Consider the following 15,299-nt stretch of genomic DNA (forward strand, 5'->3'; position numbering starts at 1 on the left):
TCTGCCACCAGAATGCTGAGATTAAAGGCGTGTTCTTTGTCTCTTAAGCTTGTTATAAAATTTTAATAGCACTCTCCCTTATAAAATTATAACCTTTTCGGTTATAATAAAGCTATCTAGTAATACCTGACGAGTATCGATTTAGTTTTCTACCTTAACTTGAAATAGTGTGGTTACATGAAATTAGTTGGTTTACATTTCTATTGGATTTATACTGAAACCATTTTAGGACTGAGGGTCCAGTTATCGCACTGAGCAACTGTTGCGAGTTAGAAACAAACTGTTTTGCAGATGTGGTCATCTATGTCGTTTCCTGGTAGGAAAATGAGGCATAATGAAGCCCTTTTATTTTTCTTACATTCTTTGTGTCAAACACCCGGTAGGGATGAAAATGTCCTATCAGTTCCCGCTCCATCGCTGACCCACTCTTTCCCAAGACATCTCCACGTCGCCATGTTAACATCCTAAATTTTAATAGCGGAACTCAATATGCCATCATTCACACGGAGCATCTAAGAGCTAAGCTAGACTTCTAAGCCACAGCGACCCTCGAGAAACATCACCAGAGGGTCCCGCCTCGCAATAGTCAGCCCTCCACATTCTCTCCGAGCGCGGCGATCTTGCTCTTGATTGGTCCCCGTGGGTGTCTGTCACACGGAGAGGGTGGGGCCTACCCTCAGAGCGAAGGGAGACGCTGTAGTTTTACGTCATCTCAATGCGACGAAGCCCGCGAGGGAGGGGCGGGGGCGAGCGCTCGCCGCCGCGGTTGGGGGCTCCCGTGAAGGTGTCATGGCTGCTGCTGCGGAGCCGAGTTCCTCTAGCGGCAGCGAGAGGACTCCGGAGCGAAGCTCCAGCCCCCTCCTCACCCGCGAGGTGCTCTGCGAACTCTTTCGTTCCCTGCACACCCTGACGGGACAGGTAAGTGGAGGTGCGGCGGGCGGTGGGGAGCATCCCGGTCCTCTCCCCCTAGTTCTCTCGGAGGCGGGGGCCGCGGAGTCCTCTGGCCCGGTGCCTGCAGCTGGGATGCTGAGGCCGCCCGCGGCTGCCGTGACCGGGAGGAACCGGGGCCCAGCGGCCTGGGGCCGGGGAGAGGCCAGCTGCACACGCGGTGACCGAGCGTGAGTACCAAGGTCTGGAGAAAACCTGGGTGCTGGCGCCGAACGCTTGCAGAAAATCAGTGCATAGAGATGATGAGGGTTGAGGGGGCCCCTGGCGCTGACGGTCCTTCTGCCCCCCGTGTATTTACTGCAGAAATTCACTGGTTAGTATGGCCTGAAACTTTTCCTAGTGCCATCTGCACTCTTGAGGGGGTGTTTTACTCTGGGTTTTGTTTCTCTTATAATTTTTTGCATCTGTTACTCTTTGAAACGGGCAGGGTGGTGTATAAGAATTTTTAAAATATAACTTGCAGTGTGCCTAAATTTTAGTGTAAATTTTTGGATGAGTTATGTATGACCGATTCTAACTTCATTACCACTGTCGTGTAACTATTTATTAGCCAATCGCTCTTACAAAAATGTCATAGTAAAATTCGATTTTAAAAGGTAGGTACTTTCACTTTGTTAGATAAACTCGTTTATGATATAATGAAGCTAATTTTTTTACTAAGGAGCAAAAGTATGATTGCCCGCTTTTAGAAATATTTTGTCAGACATGTTTTCTGGTTTGTCTGGGGGCTGATCTAGTGTATGAAATGGAACAGCGCACGTTTGTGTCCAGAGCAGTGGGACCTATGACAGGAGGGCGTTAGCCTGATTTCTGAGAATTATTTTAAAACCCTTAGATGGATGAAGAATTAATCTTGTAAAAATTAGTTTGATAAACATTTTAAAATATTAGTACGTTTATTTTAACTGGCAAACTACTTTGAGCTGTACATTCAGTTTGGTGTTATGAGGCAATAGTAGTGGTCTTCTAAACATTAAAACTTTTAAACTCAATTGCTTAATACTTTACCAAAAAAAAAAGTTTCAAAGTCTTAAGCACTTTCCCTATTAACATATCAGTGGTAATATCCCAGATCTTTAAAAGTTCAAAAGTCAAAGAACTTTTTTTGGCATGAATTTGTAACTTCAAGACTTATTCATTCATATTCTACTGTCAAGATGAGAAAAAATAAAAAATATTCTCGTTCATTATGTTTAGAAGTTGTAAAAATAATGTACATTGATAAAAGATTTGAATATCTAAATTATTTGTGTATTTAATTTTTCAAAATTTTAATGAATTTATTTAATGGTTCAAGTGGAGTAATGATTAATCTTAACTTATGCCACCTGCCAAAAAGTGTTTAGAGAAAGTGAGGTTTTCGTAACATAATAAAGGGGCTTTTGTACAAGTGTCAAAGATAAGATTTTTTTAAAAATCAATTAAGTGCTATTTTAATAATATCATGTACTTTGAGATGTATGATTTAAGCCATACACGTGTAAGTTGCCTATGGGGAGTTTGTCCTTTTGCAACAAATTAAAAGGATTTTTAAGATGTAAATTGTAATATGCCTAAGTTCATCTGAAGTATCATTGAATTATTAGTACTTTTCAATTGAAAGTATAAAACTGAATTGTTAAAAAAGTATTTCTTTCCTCCAAATGTAAAACATAGGAATATTAACCTTTTTCTTTCCTTTCTTTGGCCCATGTTATCAAGCTAAAGATTTGTTAGTTTAGGTTTTTTTAAATAGTAATGTTTATACTGAACTTACATAATTGATTAATCTATGTTAATAGTGTATTAATAGAAATTTTTGAATGTCTGGTTGCTGTTCCAAGAGTTATGAGGTAAAAATGCATAGAGTTCATATTGTTAATGAGGAATTTGCTGAATGAATAATTGGATGTATTTGGGGGTCATTTTTAAATTAATGACATTATTGTTTGGTTTCCATAAAAGACTAAGTATCTTGAGTTTCCTTTGAAGACTTACATAATTCTGCTGAACTGCTATGAGAATATGATCCAACCATTAAGATGCTTTTCTACACTTCCTTTCTCTAGAGAATGTGATGCCTTGCTCTGGTTTAAGCTTTGCCTGCTTTTTTCCCAAACCTTCTACATTTGCCATCATCAACTATAGATCTCTTGGAGGACTGTTAACATATGCTGATGGATTACTTTCATGCACATTAATGAATGTACTAGTCTTACTAATTAATCTTAACGTCAAATCTAACTTAGTTATAAGCTTATCTTTGCCAGTATAGCCTATGTAAAATTTCATATTTCCTTATGTCTGCCAAGTATGGGACTTCTAATGCTTCTGGTCTGAGCATTAAGTGTCTATATCTGTTATACGGTAGAGTGCTTAGCTTGGGAACCTGAGATTTCTTTGGTTTCATATTGTTAATATGACAGTGATTTGTTTTGTTTTTTTATTCCTATATTATACATCTCATTATATTTACATTTGAACTCATGAAACTTTTGTCTTTACTTTGGAAAATATGGCTAATTTTCCATAAGTTATTCTTGCAAAATAAGATACAATTAATTTGCTTCCACTATGGAGTCTGTCCTTATACAGTGCTGTGATACATCTCCTTAGAAAGTTTATAGGGATTCCCTCATACTAAGTCAAGTGACTACAGATGGAAGCTTCTCTAAAGTTTTAACTGATTTGGGGATATTAATTTTATATTCAGGTTCTTGGTAGTTTTCTGGATATAGTTTTGTTCTAATAAATCACTAGCTGATGAGAAATTTTCATGTAATGAGACTTACATTTTACTAGAAAATCCTTTGGAAACACATTGGACATCCAGTTCTGGTCATTTGTTGTACTGCAGTGGAAAAGCACTTGTTTTTCAGCTGAACAATTTCATAACTAACACTTTGATTTTTATTTGAATAATTACTTGAGTTTTAAGTTGTTTTTTTTTTTCTTGAGTTGGTTAAATTTGAAAACAACAAAAGTGAAAAGACTTTGAAGTCATGGATATTTTAGGCATGTGTTTGTGTGGTGTGGAACAAAGAGAGTGAGTGCACTTTCTGGACCTTGTGTAAAGCGGTTGTGCTTCCTCTCTTGAATGCTTAGCTGGAATTAGTAGGAGTCCAGCTAGGGCAGACCTGTTTTTGGACATCTTCCAAAGGTATTTTAGATACCCAAGTATCAAAAAAGGGTTCATCTTTTTATCTTTTGTGGGTGGCTTCCCCTTGAAGATGGCCCCATGACACACACATAGAAACAGAATTAGAATAATAGCACGTGTTTTTATTCATTTGTTTCAGAGCTGCACCCTTTGATTTTTAAAATGGCAGCTAGGTAAAGTATTTATTATGTCACTGAAACTTAGTAACTTCAAGCAAATAGGCATGCATTACTCCATAGAAATCTTATTTTTGTGATAATCCCAGATATACAGCTTAATCGTGTAATTTTTGTGATGTTGCTGGTTTGCCCCTTTGAAGCTTAACCTCAGAGATGATGTGGTGAAAATTACAATCGATTGGAACAGGCTGCAGAGCCTCTCAGCGTCCCAGCCTGCATTGGTTCTTACTGCACTTGAGCAGCACGTTCTGTATTTACAGGTAAATTTCATATTAGAAATATTTACTGGGGTATTGAAAATAGAAATTAATTACAGTTAAATTAGCTGCAGTATTTGCCAGTGCTACCTCCACACTCTTAACAGCGCTATTAATGAAGGTTACGTAAATCTGTATTGAGTCTAGGTCTGTCCATTTCACCAGTGATCGTGATAGTTATAGGATATAAGCCCAATAGGCCAATGTGGGTATGAAATTGAATAAATGCAGTTCTATTCAATTCTAGGCTTTGCTGAAAATTCAATACAGTTCATCTATGGTGGGTTATAATTAAGCAATAAGACACGGCAGGTGTGAGTCATGCTATGATAATGATTCCATGCCTTGGGTGAGTTTGGAGGCTCATGGAGTGCTTTCAGTGGTTCAAGAAGTGGCATTATCCCAGCATGACACATCCTGGAGTGTCTATTGCAATTAAACAGTTTCAGCAGAGTTTTTAAAAAGAAAGTAATTTCTGTGACATTAATGTTTCATCTTAGTGAGTAGCCAGTCACTATTTCCTCTTAGTAATTTGAAATAATTTACCCTTGATATTGGAAGTCAATATTGAATTATTTATAGTGGTATTGTTACATTTTTTAATATTTCAGTTTAAGACATGAACAGTGTTGTGGCCTTGCTGGTTGTTGTTGAACATCTCTGCAAGTGTAATTGATGGAGTTGCAGGTTCTCTTGAGTCAGAGTGAAGTGTGAAGCACCAAGGATGAGCAGAACCATTTTTCCGGTCACTTTGCTGTGTTTAAGATGTCATGAGGTTTCAGAAGAGTGTTTGGTGTAGCAGACAATGGAAGCAAAATTGTATGAAAAGATGATCGGGATATTGTTTAGGAATAATGTGTTAATTTTCAACCTTGCATTCATTGACTTTTTGAGAATGTTTAACTGTGTTTCATGATAAAAAATAAATAACAGCTAACAGTTTGTTTAAAGGGCAGGCAGTGAGCTGTAGAACTCAAATGTGGACCATGTTGGGGTGGGGATGGCTAGAAGAACAGAAGTGAATTTCCATTATGAAGAACCATTTTAAACCCACTCTAGTCAGAATGAGCTGTTCCCAGCTAGGGGTCTTTGTAGCGCGTTTTGTTTGTTTTGTTTCATTTTTTCTTTCTTCTCCCATTGTTCATCTTCTTTTGTAAAATTTCATTTCGTGACCCAATAAGATATCTCGCTATGTCAGAAAAAGGCTGACTGTTCACTTAGTGTAACACCTACATACTTCATATCCATGCTCTCATTCATTTTGGCCAACTGCACTTTGAAGTGGAGAATCTCCAGATCCTGTGATAATGCAGGGCATCGCTGAGTGAGAGAGAGCACTGCTCTCCTGCTAAGGAGAGAACGCTAAGCCTAGTGCTGAGTGACATGTTAATTAAGAGGCATCCAGGCCAGAGACTAAAGGCTTTGATTTGGCACAAAATAAAAGATGAGTGACAGAATGATTTCCTCAAAGAAAGATTTAAATTTCCTCAGGTTTTCTTTCTGTTTCTTTTTTTTTTTTTTAAGCACTTGTACAGCAAACGATAAGGGCGATAGTAATAGAAAGCAGCAAATACGTGTATAGTCAGACCTGTTTATCCCTGTCTGCCAGCTTTTTATATTTAATAACTGGTAATAGTCATTTACTCAGTACCCATTTATATAAATATATCACAAATTTAGAGTAGTTTGAACCTGAGCAGATGTCACTGTGTTCTTTCTAGCCTTTTTTAGCAAAACTTCAGTCTTTAATTAAAGAGAATTCAACTGCTGTTGAAGAGCTCAGACAGACAGAAACGGAGACCAAGAGTGAACTAAATGCTAAACATCCCACTGGGGACCTACAGGATGAAGGAAAGCTCAGAGATTGTGATTTGGATGTGAAAAAGACACAAATCCATTTTGATCCAGAAGTAGTTCAGATAAAGGCTGGGAAAGCAGAAGTAAGTTTGGGTGGTGCAGGGTGGGGCGGAGACATTACTTTTAAGAGTTCTGTTGTGTTTTGATTGTTAAAATATTTGTTGTTTGTAGATTGACAGGAGAATATCTGCATTTATTGAAAGAAAACAAGCTGAAATCAATGAAAACAACGTCAGGGAATTTTGCAATGTTATTGATTGTAATCAAGGTAACTAGAAGTTTATTTTTAGAGGATTTTAAGTATTTTGACAAGTGCTGTAATATTTTGTCTTAAACATGAATAACATTAAGAACAAAATTCAGTTTTACAAGTTTTTAGTTGGTAATTAAGGCAATAGAGTTTTATTTAGTAATGGGCAGTGTCGTCAAGGTGATTTTCATTTTGGTTACACAAAAGTCAAGTGGAGGTAAACTGCAGAGACAGATGTCTAACGCGAGTGGGAGAAGCTGAAAGTGAAGGTGAATGTTGGGTGGCGGTGTTCAGACTCGCTGTCAGGAAGTACAGAGCAATATGACATTCAGATCTGTAAATGTACCTGTGGAATTATGTTAATTCAGTGAATGTAGTAAAGCTGGTAGCATTCCTCAAGAGGGGGCAGTTTTCCCTTTACTCCTGAGTCTCATCATGCATCTCTCCAGCTTGCCATGAAGACTGGAGTTTTAGGTGTTTTTCCTTTTTTGTTGTGCAGACCTTTGCTGGTTTTCCTCAGTCTCCTTTCCCTCTTCATATGCTGCTGCAGTGTGTTTCAGGTCTAGCAGTGTGCCTGCAGATCACCATACACTGTGGCACTGCCATAGTTCATAGTCAGTTTTCCTTGTGATCTTAGGAGAGTTTGTAATTGGACCACATTTTTTCTTATTGCCTTTACTATCTCTTTCTAATGATTATAAGCATGGAATTGTCAGTGGAACCTGGAAATGATTCATAATCACATTGATACAGGATGCTCTTAACATAATAATGTAAGCTCGCTTTGGGTTCTAAACTTAACTTTTTCACTGTTGGCTTTTGTGGCTCTCTAGATTTAGCATTTTAGAACAGGTATAACAGTGGCAAAATCTCAGGTGCGCCAGTCCAGCACCTCAAGAGAAAGGGTTTGTTGAGGGAGCAAGTGCATGTGTCACTAATGTTATTCCTCTGTGCTTCCTGCTAACTCTATTATTATAAACCATCAGGGGATAGAAATTGACAAGAATTGAAATGCTCAGCAGGACTCCGTGGCCCATTCAATCCCTCCCTGGCTCCAAACAGTGCTAGCAAGAATTGCTGTAAGAGTGACTAGCACTCATTCACTGTCCCCACACCAGGCTGCACTTCTCGCTGATGGCTCTGCATTTGGACTCTAGCCCTGGGATGGATCATAGCTCTTTTTTTTTTAAATACCCTCAGACCAATGAAAGAACAGAAAGAATAGAGAAGTGTAACCCCTTATATATATATTGAGGTGTTTCCAAGGGGAAAAAAAATGAGTCTGTTTAGTCTTTAAATATAAAATATTAAGTGGGTTTTCAGTTTTGTTTAGTTTTGTCTTATCACAGATGTGTTAAACTTAAGCTTAGAAAAATATATTTTCATGTGTTAGTGTATTTTAAAGACCTTTCAGTTGATCTATCTAAGAAAAATATTATTTTTAAAAATCAGATTTCATGGAATAACATAAGACTCTTAAATCATTTTGTACCCATTTTTTATAAAATAATGATGGGAATTTAACAAAATTTACTGCCAATGTATAATTTTACTGTTACTTCAAATATTAGCATATTATTGTATTATATAGTGTGTTTATAGATTACAATTATGCTAATATTTAATAGTATGTATTTTGTTAATGTATCTCTAATTTCTTTCCATATAAGTTATTTGTTAATTAAAGAAATTACAGGTTTCACTTTGGTAAAAATATTGGGGAAATTTTAGATGTCTTTTCTAAAATTACAGCTTTTTAAAAGTAAGATTAAGAGATGTGATGCCTTCTGACTAGGAATTTTCAAATAAAGATTGGAAATCTCGGAGCAGAGATGAAGTGTGTGCTGTACTTGAGGTTTCTATGTGTATTGTACTTGAGACTTCAGTGTCCTTTTTTTATCTGAAGATTAAAAAAGAAGTATAAAATATCCAATCAGTCCATCCCTCTGTAAGATGTTCACTAATTTGGTAATAACAAAAATGCTGAAAGTTTTTAAAGATAATTTGGTAAATTTGTTTCTGTTTCTATAATGGAGTTAGAATATGGTGCTCTAGAATATGTGTTTTTTTTTCTCCAAAGGTCAATGGAACTTAGTAATAGCTATCAGAAGTTATGACATTTAATGTTAATGGTTTTTCTATATATGAATATGAACATTACATAAAAATATCACGTGATTCACTTCAGAGGATAAAGATCACCCAAACTAGTCTGTATGTGATAGTAATGCCGTTATATTATTTTTATTTTAAATTCTTTCTTGAGTAAAATATGAATTATTAGAAGTTTATCATAATTTCATACGGTTTGTAATTAAGAATATATTTGAACTAAATTCATCCAAATTCTCCCTAGAAAATAGTTGTGCAAGAACTGATGCCGTCTTTACTCCTTATCCTGGATTTAAAAGTCACGTGAAGGGTAAGTAGCAGAAGTTCGTGGAGCTTCATAACAATGTGGAATAGAAATACTTTTTCTATCTAAACTTTATTCTAAAACAAAAGCATCGCCTTTCTTCCTTTCTGAGCTTTTGATTAGGTGACCGTTATGGGAAAAAAAATATACTGTTAGGGAGAGAGAATTTCTGTTTTTGAAACATAAATTCACATGGACCTAAAAGTTTCTTAACTTAGTTTCTAGAGTTGTGAATACATATGGACCACAGACCAGACCAGAAGGAATTCAGGGGTCAGGTCACAAGCTTCCAGGCACGCTTCGAGACTGTGGTAATCAGGCTGTGGAAGAGCGGCTCCAGAACATTGAGGCTCACCTGCGGCTGCAGACGGGTGAGCAGAGTTCGGTGGCATTCTGTAATGTGACTTTCAAGTCTTAAGGAAATTAGATTCATTTAGCTTCCGAATTTTCCTTGAACATTCCTTGTAAAGCCCTCAGTCTAGGTGCATGAAACAGTTGCTACTGGTGAGGAATCTATAAAGGTCTGTTTTCCTGCTTTTTCTCCCTGCACTTTCCACTTTCTAAACTGGGAAACAAATTCTGAATAGACTGTCAGCCTCGGTTACTGAAGTTCCAAGAGGAAGTGAATGTAATGCATTGCTGAGGCCAACTTCAGAACTTCTTTGACCACTTCTATTGTTCTTAGCCACCCTGCCAGGTACAACAGATAGATAAATGTGGCCCTGGTCCTCGGTGCACTCCCGACAATAAACATAAATGAATAAGCACAGGGGAAAAATGAACCCATATTTATTGAACAACACTCTCCGTGAAAGTGTCTGCCTGTGCCACAGTACTCTGTGGAAGTGTGTGCTGTTCCTGCGGGAAAGGCAGCAGACTGAAGTTCAGAGAGCTCAAGCAACTTGCCCAGGATGTCAGAGTGCGTGACAGAGGGGAAGCAAACACAGTCTTCCCTGTTAGTTACCATGCTCATGATTCTCCTCCTAAATGTTCCTACATGTTTCTGCTTCCCTCTGCACAGCTACTGCTGTAGATGAAGCGCCTGTAATCTCTGTCCTGGGGTGACAAGAGACAGACAAAAAGTTTGTTTGTCAACTAAACTCCCTCCTCTAGGTTATTTTTCACCCCGTGGCCAAATTGCAGTTTTTCAAGCTTGTATCTCATCTTGTTTCTACCTGGCTAAAAATTCTATAATAGTTCTCTGTAACTCTCAAACGCATAGCAGACGCAGTTACTTACCAGAGAGACTGGGGTTTAGACCAAGCAGGTCTCAGTGGTGATGTCTGAAGGAGCAGAAAGAATCTGAATATAATAATGAACTTGACGTCTAAGTATCTTCAATACACCATGCCCTCCTCCAAAAGAAGTACAGTGGAGAATTATGGGAAAACCCCTCTCATTGCTTCTCAAGGTAGAAGTTGCAGAAAATGATAGGATAAACACAGCATCACGTGGAATTGTCATCTTGTCACTGCTGAGTGACTACCTTCTAAGGAACTACCAACACCTATTAGAAACACTATTTTCAGCAGCTCATAAAATGAATTTTGTAAAACACTTGTAGCATTGTAAGGCGCATAAGCAATATCTAGAAAGCAGAGTCTATAATTTGTCTCACAGAACTCAGTGAAATTGCAACTCAGGGCGAAACTACGAGTTCAGGATTTCAGTGTATTTTCTTTCCTCTCTGCTTTTTCCTAAGTTTAAGTGTTTTTGTTCTTATGTATACATGGTATTTTAAGTATAAAAATGATAAAACAGAATTATTCATTAAGATTTTGGCATTTTTCCCTCATGAATTTAGGTGGTCCAGTACCAAGAGACATTTATCAGAGAATTAAGAAGCTTGAAGATAAAATCCTTGAGCTGGAGGGCATCTCTCCTGAATACTTTCAATCTGTAGTAAGTACTGATGTCTTTTAAAAACAAAGTCTTATTTTGGTTTATAATCTTTGTTATGTATCAGTACACTCAATTGATCATGTTAAACTAACATGACACCGTCTCTTCATTCTTGGTTGATGTCGTATTGCTAAACTATCATAAATCTTTGCAAATACTGTTTTCATAAGTCACTTCCCTGCTAAATGCTTTCAGTAAATCCCTGCCTGGAAAAGATAAAAAGCCTCTGGATATAGCATTGAAGTTTCTATAATTTGGTGGCATCTGTGGCTGGTTTTTTTTTGTTTTGTTTTTTTGTTTTTTTAATTTGTTGAATATTTGTAGAAAAAGTCACTGCTCGACTGTTAGGTTGACTTCATGACACAAAGTCAGCCATGGTTCCCTGACTGACCCCTTTGGTAGCAGCCAAGGAATTTTTGCCAGAATGTTCCTTTTCAAATTTCCACACAGTGGTTTCTGATGTTATGAACTAAGACAAAAGTATAAAAAGAATTGGATCATGCAGGGCAAGTGTTCCACCACTGTGCTATCTCTTTAGCCCATCTGTAAGAAATATGAATCCAAACCAACTCAAGCAGTATGGAAATTATAAAACAGTGAGACACAGACCTCAGGGCTGATCTTGTGGCAGTCATGGTTGAGAAATACTTGAGTTCCTGCTCCTCTTAGCTCTGTCTGGTGTTGGCTTCTTCCTTTGGTAGATGGCAAGGCTGCTATAAACGTTAGGTGTTTTATCCACATACATTAGTGGCCCACAGGGACTGTTCTTTGTTTCTCATAAGAGAAGTTTGCAGAAAATTCCTCCTTGTTCCCCATCCTTTCTCATTAGCTACAGTTGGGCCGTGTGCATGTCAGCTTCTAAGCAAGAGCATTGGGGTAAGGTAGACACTGAGTCACACAGTGGATAAGGAGCTGTTGTCTCAGTCACAGTACTTTCAGTGGTCAAAGATGTCTGTTTGCAAGCATGTGTGTGTGTGTGTGTGTGTGTTTAGTGCAGTATACCAAATTCCCTTTGCCTCTATCCACTGTTGCTTCCCGTGGTCAGTTTCCCAGAATGGGAAGATTCTTTAAAAAGAATCCAAGTAGAAAATTCCAAGAGCACCTCTTTCCTAGTTTCCCGGACTTGTGAACGGCTGGGAAGGAATGGTTAGGGGTCTTTGCAGAGGAGCTTCCTGTTACACTGTTGCACAGTAACAGCGCCCTCCTCTGCCCCCGTAACTTTGTAGACAATGCTTGGGAAGTTTGGAGCTCTGCTTTGGGTTCCCAGAGGCTGTTTGTGTAATTCGGTCTTCTATAAAGGAAGTAATGGTGAAATTTTCTAAATAATGATTATTTTGTTACTTTTAAACTAGAACTTCTCTGGAAAAAGAAGAAAAGTCCAACCCCCTCAAGTAAGTTACTGTGTCTTCCTTCTGGAATAGATTGATGAGCTTTCTATCTTAGTAATGAAAGTATCCACTCTGGCTGCATTTAGGCCATACTTTGGCAGACTTTAGGTTGAATTAGGGAAATAGTTTTACTTTAAGAAGGTAGAATGACTCAAACAGGCTAACTCAATATGAAAATCTTTGCTTGTTTTTAATTGAAGAATATTTAGGTTAGAAAACACTTAAATGCCCTAATAACTCCAGTCTCTTCCCACTTTCCCTATTGTGGGCACTACTAATTAGCATTATCTAAATCAAAAAGAGGGTGATTTCATGACCAGGGACATAGTTTAGTGGGCAAAGTACTTATAGCACATTCAAGAGGCCTGAGTTCCAGCCCCTAGCACCTGCATCCAAAGCAGGCATAGTGTTGTAGGTCTGTTCCCTCAGCACTGGGAGGTGTGTGCTTACTTCAGTGAGAGACCCTGTCTCAGAAAGTGAGGTGGGGAACAGTTGAAGAGGACCCCTTTGTTAGTCTCTGGCCTCCACAGGCACGTGTATGCACAGACACACACTCCTGACTCCTCACACAAAGGCTATTGCAGCTTAGTTCTCTGCCAAGTACCTTATTAGTTCAGTTTGAAATAATAGTATGATTTTGGTAGCCTTAATGATGTAACATTGGGGAAACTTTAAATTGTAGCACTCAGGAGGATGGTGAAGGGTCAGAAGTTCAAGGCCAGCCTGTACTACATAGTGAGGCCCTGTCTCACTACCCCCTATTCCTCAGATTAGCTTGTTACATATTTATTGTAAATTTTTGAGTTCGTTCTTAGAGCAGCCTTTGTTTCCCAGATGTAGTTAGTCCCTCAGGAGGAAAGTTCTGGGTATTTTAAGCTAATTCTTCACTGTTTATTTTTCACGGGGGATTTGTTTTGTATTTATAATTTTTTTTTCAGTCTTTCAAAGCATAAAAACTCCACGAGTGCTTTGTCATTAGGGAAGAAGCAGGGCAGCATGGCACTGTGTTCATATATGCATTTGTTCTGTGTTGCCGGAATGGGATCCAGGGCCTCACACATGTCAGGCAAATGGTTACAGCCCAGAAGAAATAGAAACCGTATTAGTCTGTGCCTTTAAATTATGGCACAGTCGCCATACAGAACTGCCAGTCTTACAGTCACCACGCACTAATATGCTGCTGAATAGTCAGGTGTGTATGGTTCACTTAGCACTCTGTCTGCATGAGGAAACTTAAGTGTGTTCGTCTTGTTTCCAGCAGAACTATTCACTGGCTGAGCTGGACGAGAAAATTAGTGCCCTCAAACGATCCCTGCTCAGAAAATCAAGAGAAGCAGAGTCCATGGCAGCTCACCACCTTCCGTGAAAACTGCCTCATCACGCCTTCCTTCAGGATACATGTGCGTGCAGCTTACATGTCTTTAATGATTTGCACTGTGTTTATGAATATAAACTTCTCTGTGAGGTCAAGGTTTATTTTAACATGAGTCTGGCTTGCAGCAAATAATCAGGTGTTCCAGTGTTTGGAGATGATGTGAACCTTGAAGATCGCGCTGTTCGAATCTATTTCCTTCTGTTTTAAAGGAGGCATCTTGGATATTGAAAAACTTAATTTGGAAGAACTTTTGGTGGTCCACCAGAGATTATTATTTTGATAGTTGTATTTAAAAGGACTTTATATTTGTAACATTGAATAACCAATTTCTTAGTTTGTATTTATAATATTGGATGGTTATTTTCTTAGTTTATATTAGTATTTTGTACATAGTGGGCGATTATCAAAAATTTACTGACAAAAACCCTGACAAATGCATGTATATAATTTTTATATGTCTTTTGTATTATAAATAAAGAATCGATCAGCTTTATCACTATTGACTGTGTGGCCTTGAGCGAGTTAATCTCTGTGCCCTGCTTTGCTACTCTCTAAAGGGGGATGACAGGAGAACCTACTTGACTGACAACTGTGAAGACTGCATGACCATGCTGGTCTGTCCTGAAGGAGTGGCCTAGTAAACCTTAGCGTCTAACAGGCATCCCTCCTTGGACAGCAAGAAGGCCGTCACAGAGAGGTTTCATTACCACGGCTGGAAACAGCATGTGAAAGATACAGCTGCATGTAGCTGTTTGAGAACCGTTTGGACACAAGAATCAGAAATGCACCTCAGATCACTTGTAAAGGAAGAGAGGTTAGAAAAGACTCAGGAGTGTGGAGCTTAACTGGGGGAAGCATAGCTAACATTGTGGATTCAGAATGTCTCCAGCGGTCAGTCTGGCTCATTGCCCTGACTGTTCTGTTCCCTAACTCGCTGTTTTCTGCTCTCCCTCTTTGCTTTTCCTTTACTACTTAGATCATTCATGCAGTCGGGATATTCTCACTACTGGCTGCTCTTTCCAGCCCCCTCTGCCTGAAGAGTTATAAAATAGCCTGTCCACTTTTACTTCCCCAGGTGAGCTGAGACAATAGCTCTGTCTTTACAACCTCAACCTCTTCTAATTGTCTTTGACTAGCTCTAGTACATAGTGTCATCCCAACTCTGAGGACCACTGCTTACTGCTGCGTCTGGAACCTGCTGAAAAAGCCAGGGCTTAGTCCCATGCTGTGTCCGCTAGTGTAGATAAACTCGTCCAGTATAAGGTCCTGGCAATAACTATTCTAGGCTAGTAGACTGTCAACCTTTGTCCTTTCTTGAGTGCATCGCTCACTGAAAAGTGATACCAGGAGTTTAGGGAGGAAGATTAATCCAAGCTACCTAATGACCATTCCTTGAGGGCTTTTTCTTACTTGACACCGTTCCTCGTCCCATCTGTTTCTTCCCAATGGTGTTGTCCTTAGAAGAAGAGAGTATGGTAAATGGTTAGAAAAAGACTTGCTTCCAGGGACAGCAAAACACCTTCCTAGTCAAGCCCAGGTTACACTCTTTCTAGTGTTTCCTAATGGGCTGCACTTCCCTAACTTCTTG

The 15,299-nt window shown here is 38.7% G+C and overlaps 1 protein-coding gene across 3 annotated transcripts; it reads left to right on the forward strand.

The window, feature by feature from the left end:
• The first annotated feature begins 732 nt into the window (after nucleotides 1–732).
• Mbip (MAP3K12 binding inhibitory protein 1) lies at nucleotides 733–14,212 on the forward strand. 3 transcript variants are annotated; one of them, XM_057782878.1, is made up of 9 exons: nucleotides 733–918; nucleotides 4,407–4,526; nucleotides 6,245–6,463; nucleotides 6,552–6,648; nucleotides 8,987–9,052; nucleotides 9,265–9,417; nucleotides 10,851–10,948; nucleotides 12,301–12,339; nucleotides 13,595–14,212. In XM_057782878.1, exons 1-9 carry the CDS (start codon nucleotides 790–792, stop codon nucleotides 13,700–13,702), a joined length of 1,029 nt encoding a protein of 342 aa, XP_057638861.1. In that variant the 5' UTR covers nucleotides 733–789; the 3' UTR covers nucleotides 13,703–14,212. The 3 variants fall into 3 exon arrangements, with proteins under 3 accessions (XP_057638861.1, XP_057638862.1, XP_057638864.1); XM_057782879.1 differs by having other exon boundaries at nucleotides 13,598–14,212; XM_057782881.1 differs by lacking the exon at nucleotides 10,851–10,948.
• Nucleotides 14,213–15,299: the final 1,087 nt, after the last annotated feature.

The sequence above is a fragment of the Chionomys nivalis genome, chromosome 10, assembly GCF_950005125.1.
Source record: "Chionomys nivalis chromosome 10, mChiNiv1.1, whole genome shotgun sequence".
NCBI classification, from domain to species: domain Eukaryota; kingdom Metazoa; phylum Chordata; class Mammalia; order Rodentia; family Cricetidae; genus Chionomys; species Chionomys nivalis.

Coding starts and splice junctions, on each gene's coding strand:
- Mbip (XM_057782878.1), top strand. CDS start 790: ATGGCTGCTGCTGCGGAGCCGAGTTCCTCTAGCGGCAGCGAGAGGACT. Junction 919..4,406: donor TGCACACCCTGACGGGACAG/GTAAGTGGAGGT, acceptor GCCCCTTTGAAG/CTTAACCTCAGAGATGATGT. Junction 9,053..9,264: donor ATTTAAAAGTCACGTGAAGG/GTAAGTAGCAGA, acceptor TTCTTAACTTAG/TTTCTAGAGTTGTGAATACA.